General features: G+C 39.6%; 1 protein-coding gene across 1 annotated transcript; it reads left to right on the top strand.

Annotated features, from left to right (window-relative positions):
* The first annotated feature begins 368 nt into the window (after window positions 1–368).
* On the top strand, window positions 369–17,996 carry SMPDL3A (sphingomyelin phosphodiesterase acid like 3A). Its single transcript, XM_055535024.1, has 8 exons — window positions 369–749; window positions 6,411–6,624; window positions 7,522–7,666; window positions 12,476–12,572; window positions 13,272–13,441; window positions 14,033–14,213; window positions 15,840–15,964; window positions 17,140–17,996. The coding sequence occupies exons 1-8, from the start codon at window positions 647–649 to the stop codon at window positions 17,455–17,457; spliced, it is 1,353 nt and encodes a 450-aa protein (XP_055390999.1). The 5' UTR covers window positions 369–646; the 3' UTR covers window positions 17,458–17,996.
* Window positions 17,997–18,206: the final 210 nt, after the last annotated feature.

Raw genomic sequence — 18,206 nt, 5'->3', positions numbered from 1 at the left:
CCCAGGGATCAAACTGGCTTCTCCTTTATCTCCTGCATTGGCAGGCGAGTTCTTTACCACTAGTGCCACCTGGGAAGCCCAGTGTTTCTGAGTAGTGGTTCTCAACCATCACCACAACTTTAGCATCTTGTGGAGGACTTGAACACACAAAGAACTAGGCTTCAGGTCCTGTTTGTGGCTCAACAGCTTTGGAGCAAGTCTATTGGGAAATTTTCACTTCTAACTAGACTTCCCAGATAGTGCTGAGGCTGCTGTTCCAGGGACCACACTCAGATCCACTGTTTTCGAAATCTCTGCTGACCTGGCTCAAATCAAGACACTTGGAGGTTCTCTGCATCGCTTCTGAGGAGGAGACCCATGCACTTAGGGTCAAGTGGCACTTAGGGGACCCAATCTGCGCGGGGTTGCCTCAAGCACATTCCTTCCGGGACCTGTCACCGATTTAGAAACAACAATAAACCAGGTAATCGCCGGACAGCTGCTGAAGGTCAAGAGAACACTCGTTGAGGAATCGGAATCTAGCACGTGACCGCTGGGCGTTAACAACCGCAGAGGTCTTCTACCTCCTCCCGGATTCCCCAGGCCCCAGGGTCCAGGGGAGTCTGCTTACAGCAAGAGTCTCCCAGATCCGTGGCTGCAACTCGCGATGGCGCGGCTGGGGGCGCTTGTCTGTTGCCTGCTAGCCGCCTGGCACTTCCGCCCCGGCCTCGGACTGCCTCTGGCTCCCGCTGGCACTGGTCCCGCGGTGGGTGAGTCGTAGTATCCTTTCTGTCCCTGGAGCTGCCCGAGAGCCGCGGCCAAAGCGCATGCGCGAAGCAAGCCCAGCTAGTGGGGCAGCGGGGCGCCTGCGCCAAGGGCCCCGGATCCGGGACTGTGCCCCCGCTGCGGGACGCGGGGAGGGCGAGGTGATGCAGGCACCAGAGTGCCCGCTCGGCTCGGCGGGGAGATCGGGACTGGCAGACAACAGTGGGGGCACTACAGGGGCGCTGCTCTTCTCGTGCAGTTGTTTTCACTTTGTGTCTCCATATGTGTTTTGCTCCCGGGCAAAAGGAAGGAAACATTGCGTGTCTCGAGGGAAAAAAGAAGCTGGGGGCTGGATGTCCCGCATTCCCAGGGGCCCCGAATCTGCCCTTGTAGGGCGGGGGAGCTGCCGGGTTTCAATCGCTCAGCAGTGTACATTTCAGTGCGACTCGGAGTTTATTCCATCCTGCTCGCCAAGTTTGGTGACCTTTTCGTCCTACTTCACCAACCACAGCACGGTCGCAGGCACCGCGCTCCCTACTCGTTAGGCTACGTTAGAACGCTCGGGGCCTTCATTTCACTTTACCTGGACGCCCTTGGGTTTTCTGAGGGCAGAGTCAATTTTATTTATTCCCAACGCCTACCTGGACGGAAGTGATTCTCAAAGTGAGGTTTGGGACCAAGAGCCCCAGCATCACCTAAACGGGTTAAAAGTGCAATTTTTTAGTCACCCCCAAGTCCCTTGGACTGCAAGGAGATCCAACCAGTCCATTCTAAAGGAGATCAGTCCTGGGTGTTCATTGGAAGGACTGATGCTAAAGCTGAAACTCCAACACTTTGGCCACCTCATGCAAAGAGTTGACTCATTGGAAAAGACCCTGATGCTGTGAGGGATTGGGGGCAGGAGGAGAAGGGGACGACAGAGGATGGGATAGCTGGATGGCATCACTGGCTCGATGGACATGAGTTTGAGTAAACTCCGGGAGTTGGTGATGGACAGGGAGGCCTGGCCTGCATGGGGTCGCAAAGAGTCGGACACGACTGAGCGACTGAACTGAAGTCCTACTAAATCCTAAACCCCAACCATCCGTGTAACAAACCCTCTAGCTGATTCTGGTAGATGCTGGAGTTTGAGAACCACTGGTCCTGAATAGATAAACGTTGGATGGGAGATGTTATGATGCCATATGAGCCTTCAGTGTCAGGATATCCCCACCTCCCTGACTCATTTTCAAATAGAATTGCTCAGTTATCTGGGCTTCCCTGGGGACTCAGTGGTAAAAAAAAACAGCTTTCCAGTGTAGGAGACATGAGTTCAACCTTGGGTTGGGAAGATCCCCTGGAGAAGGGCATGGCAACCCACACCAGTATTCTTGCCTGGAGAATCCTATGAGCCTGATGGGCTGCAGTTCATAGGGTCACAAAGAGTCAGACACAGACTCCGCACACAGGTGCTCGTGGTGGCTCTGTTATCTAGAGGAGGGGTAAATGGGCAAGGTGGAGTTATTTTTATGTTTTGTGGTTTGGGCATAGCTGTCTCTGAAACAGCGCAGTGCTGACTGCTGAGACTGCTTATCTGTATCACTTTACTTTCTCACATGCCTATTTGTCCAAGAGCCAAGTCCTCATGACTCAGGGGCTCATGACTCATTTGAAAGCTAGAACTGTCAGTCTGGTTTCCCAACTGTCGGTCGTAACAAAAAATTGTCCCCAAATACTTATGTATGCTGGTTTCTGCTTTCATTAAAGCTGTCTCTCTTCAATTATGTGGCTGTTTAGGATTCTGAGATAAAATGTCCTAGATTGCAGGAGGCCAGCGCTTGGCAAATTCACCTTTTGGTTTTAAGGGTCTGATTGCTGAAGGCCTCCATGACAGATTTCTGTGGTCTGGTGAATCTCCACAGCTCCCTGTTTCTGTAAGGAAGCTACTCAGAGTTGTTGCCTGAGGAAGAGGCAGGGAGAGGGGGAACCAGGGTTCAAACACCCAATATACATTTGTGAGAATCTTCTAAAAGATTTAGTCACTAAGTCATGTTTGACTCTTTGAGACCTCATGGACTGTGTGTAGTCCACCAGGCTCCTCTCTGTCCAGGGGATTTTTCAGACAAGAATACTGGAATGGGTTGCTATTTCCTTCTCCAGGGATCTTCCTGACCCAGGAATCGAATCTGTGTCACCTGCATTGCAGGTGGATTCTTTACCACTGAGACACATGAGATTTCCCTATTTGCCAAACAAGATGTGATAATTGAGTAGTGAAAAGCATGTTGGACTGTGAACCAGAGAATCTGGGTTGAAGTGTGGGCTCTGCCACAGGCCAGGTCTATAGCCTTGGACACACACACACACACAAACAGTATTTTGTGTACATTTCATTAGAGGCGGGAGGTGAGGTCTCTAGATGTTTATTATTGATAAATCCCGGGTTAAGAACCTGTCAGGGCTCCATTCTTGGCTTCTTCTTAAAGACACCCTTCAGTGCATCTAAATAATTACCCCCAACTGATATGTTCAGCAGTGCAATGGTGGTGGAAAGAGCGCTAGACTGAAAATCTGGAGAGACTGGTTGCATTTCAGCTTTCATTACCGAGTCACCATGTGATCTTGAGGAAATCCTGAATCTTCCCGTGCCTAAATGAAAGAATGTTTATTGGGGACCTACCATAGATCAGACATATTCTAGATGCTGGGGATGTATAAATCCAGGTAACAGGTTACATCAGACGAGTGTCTTCAATGTGTTTCCAGCTTTGTTTTACAAAAATTTTGTTTAGAAAAATGTAATATATTAGTAATTTCCTGTCCCTTACTTGACGCAGTATTTCCTGTAGGTGTGTTACCTATTTTGCATGAGGCAAGTGAGATGAAAGGACTTTGTTATTCTGAAAGGACTTTTGCATGTGAACTAACACAGTGAGGCACTGTGTGCAGTTGTTCAGAACAGTATCAACTCTGGAATCAGATTTCTGGAATTGCTGTCTTAGTTCTGTTGCATATGCCATATGTGATTTGGACTTATCTGTAAAATGAAAATAATGGTCAGTAAATACAGGTAAAGCATAAGAAACAGTATTAAAGTAAGCACGCAATACATTTCCACTACTTGGAAATGAGGAAATTCAGTGTCAAATGCAAACTTGACATTACAAATGAAGAACAATATAACTAATGCTGAGCTTACCAAGTACCAGGCCTTTATTTCTACTAAGTCACTTAACCCTCATTCAGTAGACAATAATATTATTTCCATTTTACGGATGAAACAGGCCAAGATCGTACTAGATTGGGAAGAAGAGCTTGGGTTTGAAGTCAAGCAGTCTAACTCTGGAGCCCCTATTCATTTTTAATTTTTATTTTTTAAATTATTTATTTATTTTTGCTATGTGGCGGGGCATGTGGGACTTTTATTCCCTAACCAGGACTTGAACCCATGTCCCCTGCTTTGGGAGCACATAGTCTTAACCACTGGACTGCCAGGGAAGTCTGTGGAGCCCCCATTCTTAACCATAACACTATGCTTTTTTGCTTGTAAGTTCACTACACACCTTAACATTCTTTGAATAATATACATATTTACATAAAACTGAGGTGCAGTGTATATTTATACCCCAAGGAAGAGCTGTCTCCAGGATGATTCTGAGTTATCTGCCAATCCACTTTATGTGCTGAGTAAAGTAGGCCCAAGCTGGAAAAAAGTTGGAGTACTTTCTGCATTATGGAATAAAATAAATTATTCATGGCAAAAGCTTTCACATGAGGACTGAATACCAAGTAATTGACCGTGAAAACTATTTGAGGACTACTTTGTTCTGGATTTTTTTATCTACCACTTCTTAGCTATGGGCTTAAAATGCGCTGTTGTAACAACGTCGTGGAGAAACAACATCCCAAATATATATCATATGCCTTTTCTACCTTAAATCAACTGCTTTCAATTGTCTACTTTATTATCCAGCTTTGGGTTTTATTCAAGTATTTTCTCAGGTGCAAACTTAGTTTTTTATTATTTGTATAGATAAAATTTTGTATTCTGCTCATTTTTTCCATGCTCCTGGTGTGGTAAGTTGCTACTCTGTCACTTCTGATGTGTTTCCTATTGTAAATTAGTCATTAGCAGATTAAGCTCAAAATTCAAAGCCTGAAAAAGTCTCATGAAGATATATGTAAATCAAACTTGAGGGCAAACTTGAGGGCCTTTCAAAAGAGGGGTTCAGATTTTGGCTCTCCTGTTTCTAAAGCTGCATATACTAGAGCAGATGTTATAATTGACCCATTATTAATTTCTCAACTCTAAAATAGGAACAGGGATTCCTGCTTAAGAAGTAGTTTTGAGAACGAAATTACATAGTATATTTCAGTTGTTTCCACAATGTCTGGCATATGGTGAGTACTTAATAAAGAGAGCTGCTACTATGCTTATTAGTACTAGTGTTTCCTTCAGTGAAAGAATCTTTGTCAAGATGATTTCCAAGCAAGGGTGCTATCAAGTGGTTCCTGGGCTTCTCCCTGAAAACCCAAATGGAAGCATCTTCTTTAACAAATGCTTCCCTTAATATTATTAACAGTTTAGACCATGTATAATAGAAGATGTTCCTCTATTAAATAGCTTTTGAGAACCTCTAGCAATGGCTATTTTTGGCTGAAAGCTAAAGACTCATTTTCCATTAATGTTGAGAGGCAAGGTTTTACACGAAATTAGGAGTAAGATTTATTAGTTACAAGTACTGAAATCTCTTCCCTGGTGGCTCAGACAGTAAAGAATCTGCCTGTGATGCAGATACGTGGGTTGGGAAGATCACCTAGAGAAGGCAATGGCTACCCATTTCCGTATTCTTGCCTGGAGAATTCCATGAACACAGGAGCCTGGCTGGCTACAGTCCATGCGGTGGCAAAGAGTCAGATGTGACTGAATGACTAACATACATACAAACATCTGCAATCTCTTCACTGTGTAACTCTAACAAAACACATCATATTTTTATGTCCATTTTTCTACAAGAAGAAAATAATTTCTAAAACATTAAGTTCTATAAGGAAGAAGATATGCTTCTTCCTTAAGCATATTAAGCTTCTTCCTTAATAAGCATATTAAGATACAATATATGGGATTATTATGGACTTCCCAGAAAGGGGTTTCCATGTATATCACTATGAAAACGTATGTTTGTTATCAGGTCATTGTTAAGTAGTCACGCTGTCACTGATTTCATCAATTTTGTTGTGTGCAAATAGTGAATTCTGCTAAAATCTTTGTACTATCTTTAGAGTCAGTATTTCTCACAGGGAAAGACTGTGCTTAATTTCAGGGCATATGGATATTTGGGCCTCCCAGGTGGCACTAGTAGTAAAGAATCCACCTGCCAATGTAGGAGATGCAAGTGACATGGGTTTGATCCCTGGGGTGGGAAGAGCCTCTGGAGAAGGAAGTATAAATCCATTCCAGGATTCTTTCCTGGGAAATGTCATGGACAGATGAGCCAGGAGGGCTACAGTCCCTGGGTTCACAAAAAGTTGGACAGGACTACTGAGCTACTCAGCACATGGATATTTAAATTGCTAAGTCTTTCCTCTAACACAGGATGGAACTCCTATTTCGTCTTACTGTAAGTATTTGTATGGGAATTCCAAAAGAGAAGTAGGTTTAACACCACTTGTTTTCTCATCCACAGGACAGTTTTGGCACGTGACGGACTTCCACTTAGATCCTACTTACCACATCACAGGTGACCACAGAAAAGTGTGCGCTTCCTCCAAAGGTGCAGAAGCCTCAGATCCTGGTCCTTTTGGAGATGTAATGTGTGATTCTCCTTATCGCCTCATTTTTTCAGCACTTGATTTTATTAAAAATTCAGGACAAAAAGTATCTTTTATGATATGGACAGGGTGAGTGATTGCATAAATATCATATAGTTACTGAGTATATATCTACAGTGTCCTAAGCATCATTAAGATGTTGAATTTCATAAGAAACTTAATTTACATGTTAAGAATTATTGGGGCTTAAAAAATACTAGATCAAATAAGTCAGCATTATTAGGGATAAGAAAAACTTTCAAAGTCCCAGTTTTATTTGTTTAGAATATATCCTCTAGAAATATGTCCATATTAACTAAGAGATGAGTTTATAAATAGCTTTTTGTGTCATTATCTTGAGATGTTTATTAATGTGATAATAAGTCTTGATTAAATAATCAAAAAACAAAAGTCAGCAATGGGAATTAACCTGTGATAGCGATTTTACGAACATCATCTTCTGGTGGTGTAGTTAACTAATTCTGTTCATCATGACAGAGTGAAGAGTTCTGTATTTCCTATACCTGCAGTAATGATCATGGCCTTATTTTAACTTATACGTTGTAACTTGTTTAATCTCCACAATAGATATTGTTATTATTCTTCCCATTTTACAGATAAGGAAATTAAGGCCCTGAGCATCTAAGTAACTTGTCCAAGTGCTCACAGCTATAAGAGGGCAAACCTGGCACTTTTGGCCCTGGAGTCTGTGCTTTTAATTACTAAGCATTTTTGCCTCTTATAAATCTTCAGTCAGGCAGTGAAATAGGCTGACATTTTCAGTTTATCTTTTATATTTCACAGGTTTTCTTTTTCTTTAGGGTTCTCAGTGGAACAAAAGTAAGTGCAGAGTAGTTTGTCAACACTTTATCATCTGTTGATTTATGGTAGACTTTGACAATGACAATACAGCAAAGCTTTACACAAGAGTCTAGTGACTTTTTATAGAAACTGATTTTGTTTTCTCTGGTTCTGTCTTCTTTTCAGGGATAGCCCACCTCATGTTCCAGTGCTTGAACTCTCAACAGACAAAGTCATAAATGTGATTGCTAATATCACAATCACTATCCAGCGTCTCTTTCCAAATTTCCAGGTTTTCCCTGCATTGGGAAATCATGACTACTGGCCACAGGTAAATTTGACCACAACTTCTGGAAATGCTTGAAGGATTTTTCCCATCAGTAGCGTCAAAGTTTTGCAACTAACTGGTTGATAACAGAGCATGGGATCAGGGCTCGTGGAGGTAGAGTGTGCTCTTAACACTAACCATCAAGGAAGGCAAGACACATGGTTTGGGGACTTAAAACTGACTCTTAATAGTTCAAAAAAGTTATGTCCATAGTGGGGTTTTGGAAGCAGATTATTAGTTGATGAGTTATTAATTTGTGATTTCCTTCTTATTCTTCCTCAGTTTTTTTTTTTTGAATTATTTTGTTCATTTTAATTTCTATGTTCAGGCTAGCATAAAAAGGTTAATATTGACAAATGTTTACATGCTTTAGAATTTCTATTAGACATACTAAGCTACTCACGCTCTGATCTAAGCTGGATTGTGATTAAAAACAAAGCATAGAGAATCATCTTCCCTTCTATGGGAAGGGAAGAAGGGAAGGGAAGTCCATGTTCAAAATATAATTCAAGGCAGAGAGTATGTTCAGAATATTTTTAATGTCTGATACAACCTAGGCTTCAACCTCTATTAGAGTGGCTGTTTTATTAAACAGCCTGTGCGTAACAGTCGGATAGCAGTTCCAGTAACAGGGATCCGCTGTAGCAGTGTAGAATCTTACATTTGTTCAGATTCAAGAGATCTTAGAGATTATTGCAGGGCTTGACAAACCAGGGCCTGTGGTCAGGCTACGGCCTGACAGTTGATTTTGTAAATAAAAGTTTTATTGGAATAGAGCCATGGCTGTTCTTTCTGTTTTACCTGTGGCTGTTGTGTACTGTGACAGCAGAGAATAGTTACCATATTGATTATATGACCCTGAAGCCTGAAGTATTATTATTTGACCCTGTACAGAAACAGTTTGCTGACCCTTGGTCTAGATCAACTCTTCAGTTTATAAATGAGGAAACTGAGGCCCAGAACAGTGCTCGTTTAAGTGCTCAGTCACTCAGTGGCAGAGCCCACATCCTGTATCTTTTGTGTTCAGCTGAACAAACATCCTTTCACAGGTCCTTTGCTCTTGCCAGACTAACGTATCAGCATTTCCTGAACATGGTGTTTACTTTCATGCCTTTCTTTGTCTATGTTTGCTTTATGTTTAGAATATCTTTTCCATCTCATGTCAAAAGACTGCTTAATGAGGGTCTTGATTATATTAGTTAATTAATCTAAATACTGTGACTTTGAAAGTTGCACTTTTAGGACGAGCTTAAGTTTAAGTGACTTCCTGGGTCTGGCCTCCAGTCTTGAGATGAATAATATGTGAGTCTTGGTGACAGTCAGCCTCTTAACTAGTGATCAGCTTTTGTTACTGTTGAAATGTGAGACCACACAGAGCAGAGGGCTGGAGGTGGACAGTCTCCAGGAACCAGAGGTTACACATGTTGTTTTTATAAGCTTTAGGTGACAGACAGACTGCTGTAATGGAAACCTGTGGGGTTTAGTGTCACATTCATTAGAATTTAAAAACCTGTGCTGCTTCTAATAGCTGAGCAACTTGAGTAATGCATGTAATTATCCCTGATCATTTGTAAACAAGAGCAGTAATACTTAACCTTGCAAAGTTTTGGGGAGAATTAGTGATGCTCATGCAAAGAGTTGACTCATTGGAAAAGACTCTGATGCTGGGAGGGATTGGGGACAAGAGGAGAAGGGGACGACAGAGGATGAGTTGGCTGGATGGCATCACTGACTCGATGGATGTGAGTCTGAGTGAACTCCGGGAGTTGGTGATGGACAGGGAGGCCTGGCGTGCTGCGATTCATGGGGTCGCAAAGAGTCGGACACGACTGAGCGACTGATCTGATCTGATCTGATCTGAGTGATGCTCGGTGGAAAGGGCATAGTTTCCTACCTGGCACATTATAAGCCCTCAGTCAGTGGAGTGGTGGTTTTGTAGCATGAAGCAGGGACACGGGACATTTGTTTCCTAACTCCTCTGAGGATTGGTTTCATTTTACTCTTATCTCTGCCTTCTTTTTGTGAAGCCAAATCATATAATAATTTAAAGATATAGGTACTATCCAAGTCTAAAATATATCCTATTACATGTACAACTAGGATAAATTGGGCAGCCTTTATACCTTAAACAGCTAATTTTTTTCTCTTTCTGGCTTGTGATCTTGTATCTGAAAATCTTCTTTGTACTATTTTGCCATCTTTCCTTCCATCCCAGTTTCAGGAATGTCAAATGTAACATGAAAGCCCCACAACAAATTCACCTAGAGGCTACTCATATCTGAGATCAAATTCTGCTGAATGTTAGTAATAAATAAATTGGATGTGTTATTTCTCCCATCAACGTGTATATAAACATAGCTACATAAACATACAGACACAAGTTCCCACCCATTATGTCAGAAGTAGATATTCATATGGACAGCCCAAGGATTTCTTCCCATTACCACTCAAGGAAGCAGCCCAGACCAGCATCCTCATATACTCCTACACTGGCAAAGCTGGTGCCACCAAACTGTGGGTGGCACCACTTCCCATTGTGCAATAGATAATTGGATATAAAAGTGATGGTAGAGAGATGTGGAATTTATATCTAGCTCTGGAACTGATGCTTACTCCTTGGAAGGAAAGTTATGACCAACCTAGATAGCATATTCAAAAGCAGAGACATTACTTTGCCAACAAAGGTCTGTCTAGTCAAGGCTATGGTTTTTCCAGTGGTCATGTATGGATGTGAGAGTTGCACTGTGAAGAAGGCTGAGCGCCAAAGAATTGATGCTTTTGAACTGTGGTGTTGGAGAAGACTCTTGAGAGTCCCTTGGACTGCAAGGAGATCCAACCAATCCATTCTGAAGGAGATCAGCCCTAGGATTTCTTTGGAGGGAATGATGTTGAAGCTGAAACTCCAGTACTGTGGCCACCTCATGCGAAGAGTTGACTCATTGGAAAAGACTCTGATGCTGGGAGGGATTGGGGGCAGGAGGAGAAGGGGACGACAGAGGATGAGATGGCTGGATGGCATCACCGACTCGATGGACGTGAGTCTGAGTGAACTCCGGGAGTTGGTGATGGACAGGGAGGCCTGGCGTGCTGCGATTCATGGTGTCACAAAGAGTCGGACATGACTGAGCGACTGACCTGAACTGGAACTGACAAGCTCTCCCTGAATAAATCACTTAACTCTGGTGCTCATATTTCTCATGTTTAAAGCAGAGAGAAAAGTCTAGGGTAATGTTTATATAATTTTGACTCTACATGACTATACCAGTATCTTGGCATCCATCCTGAAGTAAACAAATGGCTAAAATGTTAGGTTTTTTTATGATGATGATGCTTACCAATGTTTGATTAGGATTTAGATTGGGCAAAGTCACTGTGTAACTTTCAGACAGATCACTTCGATCTCTGACACAAACTGAAAATATACTTTGAATAATTACCTTCAGTTAAAAGAAGTCATCTGCTTACAACTTTCCCTGAATATAGTTATATTTTAATCATGTATTCAGTTCAGTATTAGGCATATGTATTAGGAACTAATGTGACTTGAATGTTATTTTTAAAAAGGTAAAGCATTTTAATTAATGATGTCAGTGAAACTCCTTGAAGAAAGAGATCTGGGTCACCAATATAGAGAGGGAAATGAAGAAAGTGAAGAAAATGGCTTCAGTTTTTTAGTATAATTTTTTGAAAAGAAAATAGAAATAATCACTCAATTTCACAAATGATTTCTGAGTTTTTATTCAGTATCTATTTTCTTGAAGCTTTATTTTTCTTGTCTAGAGCTTATATCAGCATAAGGGTTCTTTAATAATGATACGATAAAGTAGGATGATAAAAATACTGTCTAATATATTATACATATAATATTTAGAAAATCAAAATGATATGATTTAGGCTAACATGAAGAGTTGTTGTTTAGTCACTAAGTCGTGTCTCTTTGCAACCCCATGGACTGCAGCACGCCAGGCTTCCCTGTCCTTCACTATATCCCAGAGTTAGCTCAGATTCATTCCATTGAGTCGGTGATGCTATCTATCTCATCCTCTGCCACCCTCTTCTCCTTTTGGCTTCAGTCTTTCCCAGCATCAGGGTCTTTTCCAGTGAGTCGGCTCTTTGCATCAGGTGGCCAAAGTGTTAGAACTTCGGCTTCAGCATCAGTCTTTCCAATGAATATTTAGGGTTGACATGAAGAGACTTCAAATCAAAAACATGTGGTTATAAGTCTTCTTTCAAGAAGTTAAAATGCTTTATACTAGTGTTAACATTTCAGAGGACTTTGTTTAATTCTGAAATCATGACTTTTTCTCCACTTCCTAGGAATGCTTCACCAGAACTTAAATTTTCAGGGGCAAGTTGCCTTCAGTGTCTAATGAGCACACTCCCACATCCATTTTGTACTTCAGTTATGCCAAAACAAGGGCTTTTTTCTGTACACGGCACCATGTTTGTGTCTGGGCCATTGATTTTACTTTGATTCCCTTTCCTATCAACTTGATGAAATCATTCTTCAAGGTCTGGTTCAAATGCTCTTCTCATTCTCCCTGCTGACTCTCTAGGGCAGCCTTGATTATTCTCATTTCTCCACTCACCGGATCCTTGCGATGGTTCCTAGCACGTTGTCTTATAGATGGCTGCTTGCATTTTGTTCTCCATCTCTCCAACAAAGCCATAAATTCCTTGAAAAATTAAGTATATCTAGTATTCCAGCATCTCCAGATGCCTCCTATGGTAGTAATCGCTCAAGTCATGTTTAAATTAATTCATCCATGTATCTTCAGAGTTTCAATGTTGGATTATATTGTTTGTGGCCAGGATCAACTGCCTGTAGTCACCAGCAAAGTGTACAACGCAGTAGCAAACCTCTGGAAACCATGGCTGACTGAAGACGCTATTACTACTTTAAGGAAAGGTAAGTGAAAGATTTACTCAGCCTTATTTTGTCTCTGTTTTTGTCCAGTTAACATTGTTTGGACTTAGATATTTAGCGTTTGCTTGGGTGTGCCAATTCTGAAGAGTCTCTGTGCCCAGTTTTCCGAGAGGCCTTACCATGTTTGAAAGCCGAGGAGTGGCATGGATGGTGAGTGGGCCAAGGGCCCAGCGGCTAACTCTGAAAGCGCCATGACGGCAGTGTTGGTCACCACTGGTTCACAGGTGTGCGGGCTGTGCGTTTAAGCCCATCTCACCTGAGAGTCTAGCAGCTCTGATTTATCTGCTATTGTATCTTCAGTGTTCTCATTCTTTACATTTTAGATTTCATTGTATCTCTTAATTCCCCAAACATACAAAGGTAGAAGTTGATTTCTTAATCGTTCCTTGATAAAAATCAGTACCTCATTGCCTAGTTATCCTTTCATAAGAATGTTAAACACAACTGTTGTGACCTTAGTATGTAGAAGTGGCAGCACTGGACTTGACACAATCAGTAAGTGTTTGTTAAATCTGATTCTTATCCAATGATAAGCCTATTTAAGTGCAAATGAGGCAATGAGAAATAAGTATAACCTTCCTAAAAGGATTGTAAACCTTAATTAAGATTTTTGCTTTCACAGTGTCTATGTATCTGTGTATTATTTTATTAATAGAATATGTTTAAAATTTGTTTTTATAGGTGGCTTTTATACACAGAAAGTTTCAAATAATCCGAAACTTCGGATCATCAGTCTCAACACAAACTTATACTATGGCCCAAATTCCGTGACCCTAAATCAGACTGATCCAGCAAATCAATTTGAATGGCTAGAAAATACACTGAACATCTCTCAGCAAAATAAAGAGAAGGTAGATGCCATAGACCAACATCACTGGGGATAAACAGAGGGTTATACCTGTGAATTTATTAGACTTGCAAGGGGTCAGGTATTAATAAAAGTATTAAAATTTAAAGATGTTCTTGCATGAAACAGTTCATGATTTGCTCTGTTGTTGATGCCAGTTTTGTTTTATTTTGCTGTAAGGCTTGATCAGTTCAGTTCAGTTCAGTCACTCAGTTGTGTCCTTCTCTTTGCGACCCCATGGACTGCAGCATGGTCACCGTTACCTAATATCATAATGTCCAGGGGATCTTCCCAACCCAGGGATCAAACCCACGTCTCTCATGTCTCCTGCATTGGCAGGTGGGTTCTTTACCACTAGCGCCACCTGGGAAGACTATTATATCATAAACCATGCAGTTTAAATAGACAAGTATAAATTTAAGACCATTAATAGTTTCATAACTTCTCCTTTTTTGATAAATGAGTAGGAGAGATGGTATATTTGTTTTCTAAAATTTAATTAGTGTACTTTCAATCTTGGGTATCTAAATGTCTTTTTGTTATGATAAGTGTGCAGAAAGAATCCCATCAGTCCTCTTTGTGTTTCTCTCTGCAGGTGTACATCATAGCTCATGTTCCAGTGGGGTATCTGCCTTATGCAAGGGGCATCCCAGCAATGAGAAAATACCATAATGAGAAATTGATAGACATTTTTAGAAAATACAGTGACATCATTGCAGGACAATTTTATGGACATACTCACAGAGATAGTATTATGGTTCTTTCAGATAAAAAAGGTAATAGAATGTTCTATTTGTATCCATTTGCTACACAAAATAGTGAATATTAACTTTTACTGATCCAGTAAATTTAAAGTTTATTAAATCTACTTGCCAGCACTAGCTTGTTCTCACTTACCTTCAATGAGTATATATATAGTCCTATAGTGTGTAGGACTATATCTAGTCCAACTGCTGGACTTCTTATTAACTTCCCAAAGCCATCATCATCTGATTGCTGTTGACCCAAAAGCCTCTGAAACCTTCAGCTCACTCAAATGTTCTTTTAGGTCTGAAAGCTTAGAGAAGCACTGTTTTTGTTTTACTTGTGAGACTCAAGATTCTTTCTTTCTTTTTTTTTTTATTCATTTATTTTTAATTGGAGGCTAATTATAATATTGTGGTGGGTTTTGCCATACTTTAAAAAAAATGTATTTATTTTTGACTGTGCTGGGTCTTTGGTGCTATGTGCAGGCTTCTCTAGTTGTGGGGTGCATGCTTCTCACTGCTGTGGCTTCTCTTGTTGGGGGTACAGGCCCTAGGGTGTGCGGGTTTCAGTAGTTATGGCACACAGGCTTAGTTGTCCCTCAGCATGTGGACTCTTTCTGGACCAGGGACCAAACCTGTGTTCACTGCATTTGCGGGTGGATGGATTCTTAACCGCTGGACCACCAGGGAAGTCCTCAAGTTTCTTTTGCTATGACTAGTTTTACTTAGAATTTAAAGAGCAAAGCACAGTTTACTGTGGTTTAAAGTAAAATATATTAAGCTCTTAACTTTTAAGTGCTTACCAACATGGTCATCTACTCAGCATTAAAGGAAAAAAAACAGAAGGAGCACTTGCATTAAATAAGACAATGATTATCTATTCTTAAAGATAACTTCTGTATGAGGGCAGAAAACTGAGAGTTAACAAAATAAAAGTTTTGATTTTTTTAGTAGTCAGCCAGGATAAAAAAAAAAATATATATATATATATATATATTTCAGTAATTGGAGAACATTTTTGAGATGTTTTGCCTTTTTCATCTAGGATGACTGGACTTGGTAAAAATGACCATTTTTCAGCCTCTGATAGCTTTTTTACTCAGAAAGAAATTTAGTTCTATAATAGACATGAAACATGGTGACACTTTAATCAAATTCTTATTATGTAATTATTGGAATATTGTCATAGGTGGAGTACAAAAAAACTAGCTTTGTATTTTTCATGTGTGTATACTTGTAATAAGTTGGATATTTTTATCATGAAAAATTTCACATATATATAAAAGCAGAGATATTCAAATATCTATCAAGATTTGTTTTACCCATGATTCTTTTTTTTGAGGTATTTGAAAGTAAATGTCAAACATTAAATGTATTTCAACACTACATGCATCACACATTGGTAAAATATTTGGATGACAACATAATCGTAATTCCATTAACTTAACTAACAGAACCAACAATAATTCTTTTAATCTCCTTCCTAATAAAGCTTTCCCTGTTTTCTCAAAAGTGTCTCTTTACTGTTGTTTTAAATCAGGATCCATCAAGCATCATGCATTATTTGACTATTTAATCTGAAACTTTTTGTATTTTTAATATTATTAAGCTCAATTGTTAAAAATACATATATTTATGTATATATGTTTTGTCCAGGAAAACCAGTAAATTCTTTGTTTGTGGCTCCTGCTGTTACTCCAGTGAGAAGTGTTTTAGAGAGACTGACCAACAATCCTGGTGTCAGACTATTTCAATATGATCCTCATGATTATAAATTATTGGTAAGTTGCTGTAACTTTTAGAATTGACTTCATAGTTTTGCATGTCTATGTAGTTTTCATCAGTTTAGTTGAATGTGTTGTACTTTATGTTGAAATCTCAAGATGTCTTCTTTTTTGTGTTTTGAATGTCAGCTTTATATCAACTCAGCTTCAAAAGGCTAGGCATTTAGTTTATGAATACTGTACCTTTCAACAAATATGTAATTTGAAAAGAATTTCTCAGGTAAAGTCTTTACTGATGTAACTGCATTTTTCTCCTAGGCAATTTAGTAAGCAATAATTCTATTATTCCCTGGAGCATGTTTTTACAAAAAACAATAGTGCAGGAGAAATCTGGTTTTAATACATAAGCATTAAATTAAGAAAGATAATACAACAATTGACTGATAAAAGTAGTCCAAAAGAAATTTTTTACAGCTATTAGTTGCCTGTTCTTAGATCTGAAACTCATGTGTGTGTGTGTGTGTGTGTGTGTGTACATTGACATAGAAAGATGTACCTGCTATAACACTATGTCATTTTTTAAAGTGCAAAATAGTTTGTATACTTTGATTTCATTTTATGAAAAAATGAAAAAGATAGTAAAAAGAAATCAAATACCTGTATTTCTTTTGTACATACAGTCTGGAACAGCACGCATACACTGGAGTGCTGGTAAACGTTTAATAGCTGGCTCACTGGGGGGTGGAAGGTGCTTTGTTTTGTAGTGTTTGCCAATTTCCATGGCATAAATACTCCCCAAATGGCCAATTTCAAGCTGTGGTAATGATATAAACTAGCTTGGAATTTCCTGAAAATTTGACAGCATTTGTGGGCTTGTACAAGCCACCTGCTGCATATAACTGATTTATAGACAGTTGTTAGCAGTGGTTACTTCTGAGGTGTATGAACTGAAGGCTTTTTATTCTGTATATCTTTCTGTATAGTTGAATTATTTTCTATTGGATTATTTTCTATTATGTTCTTTCATTCTATTTTACATGAACAAAACAATATAGATTTTTCTATCGGGACTCTTTTTCCTTAAAAACGATTCTTAGTTTTTAAAATGACTACACTTTAAAATTAAGAAGATAACATAAATCCTAATAAGAACTCTACTTGCTATGCAGTATGTTATATGCCAAAATATGAACCAGGCTTTATAACTCTTTTTAACTATTTTTTAACTATAGGATATGCTGCAGTATTACTTGAACCTGACAGATGCTAATCTAAAGGGAGAATCCAATTGGAAGCTGGAGTATAACCTGACCCAGGCCTATGACATTCAAGATTTGCAGCCAAAAAGTTTGTATAAGTTAGCTAAACAATTTGCAATCCAAGAGAGTAAACAGTTCATAAAATACTACAAATACTTCTTTGTGAGTTACGACAGCAGTGTAATTTGTCAGGGAAAATGTAAGATCTTTCAGATTTGTGCAATTATGAATCTTGATGTTATTTCTTATACAGATTGCTTCAGACAATATCATATGAAGCACAGATTGTAATATTTCACAGTTTGTTCTCTTTGATAATGAAACGATGCTCTGCTTCTGAGATCAGTTTGTGGAAATTGTTATGCAAATCTTTGTGAGTTACTGAGTGGACAGGAATAATTCCTGTCTTTGCTTTTTTATGATGCAAAAATGTAGCACTCTCAATTTTTATTATATCGAATGTATTTAAATTGCCCATCACTAGAATGATGTTTGAATGTAAACACCCTATCTTCCAGGACTTCCTAGGTGGCTCAGTGGTAAAGAACCTGTCTGCCAATGCCAAGGCAGGAGACTCAGGAAATGCAGGTTCAATCCCTGGGTCAGGAAGTTCTCCTGGAGTAGGAAATGGCAACCTACTCCAGTATTCTTGCTTGAAAATTCCATGGACAGAGGAGCTTGGTGGGCTACAGTCCATGGGGTCCCAAAGAGTGGGATACAACTGAACACGCACACACCCTATCTTCCAGTTTATATACTTGTACCTAATTTATACTCTTGTTGAAATTGTCATTTATACAATAAAACAAATTATTTTTCCTTAAGTAGAATGAATTATTTTTAATATGGTCATTTTCAGTTTTTAATTCACTCTCTTGGAAACTTCATGTGTAAACTCAGGTTCAAACTGTTTTAAGTATCATGAGGTTAACCCTGTTTTTGCATTGTCTGTACTCTTGAGAAAACACCAAGGTCACATTAAAGCTGTCTCTGATTCTATGAGACATCACAGGACAGGACTTCATTACCTGTCTTCACTC

This window comes from Bubalus kerabau, chromosome 9, assembly GCF_029407905.1.
Source record: "Bubalus kerabau isolate K-KA32 ecotype Philippines breed swamp buffalo chromosome 9, PCC_UOA_SB_1v2, whole genome shotgun sequence".
Classification (NCBI taxonomy): Eukaryota; Metazoa; Chordata; class Mammalia; order Artiodactyla; family Bovidae; genus Bubalus; species Bubalus kerabau.
The sequence above is the reverse complement of the archived record's forward strand: the minus strand, read 5'-3'. Positions and strand labels throughout refer to the sequence as shown.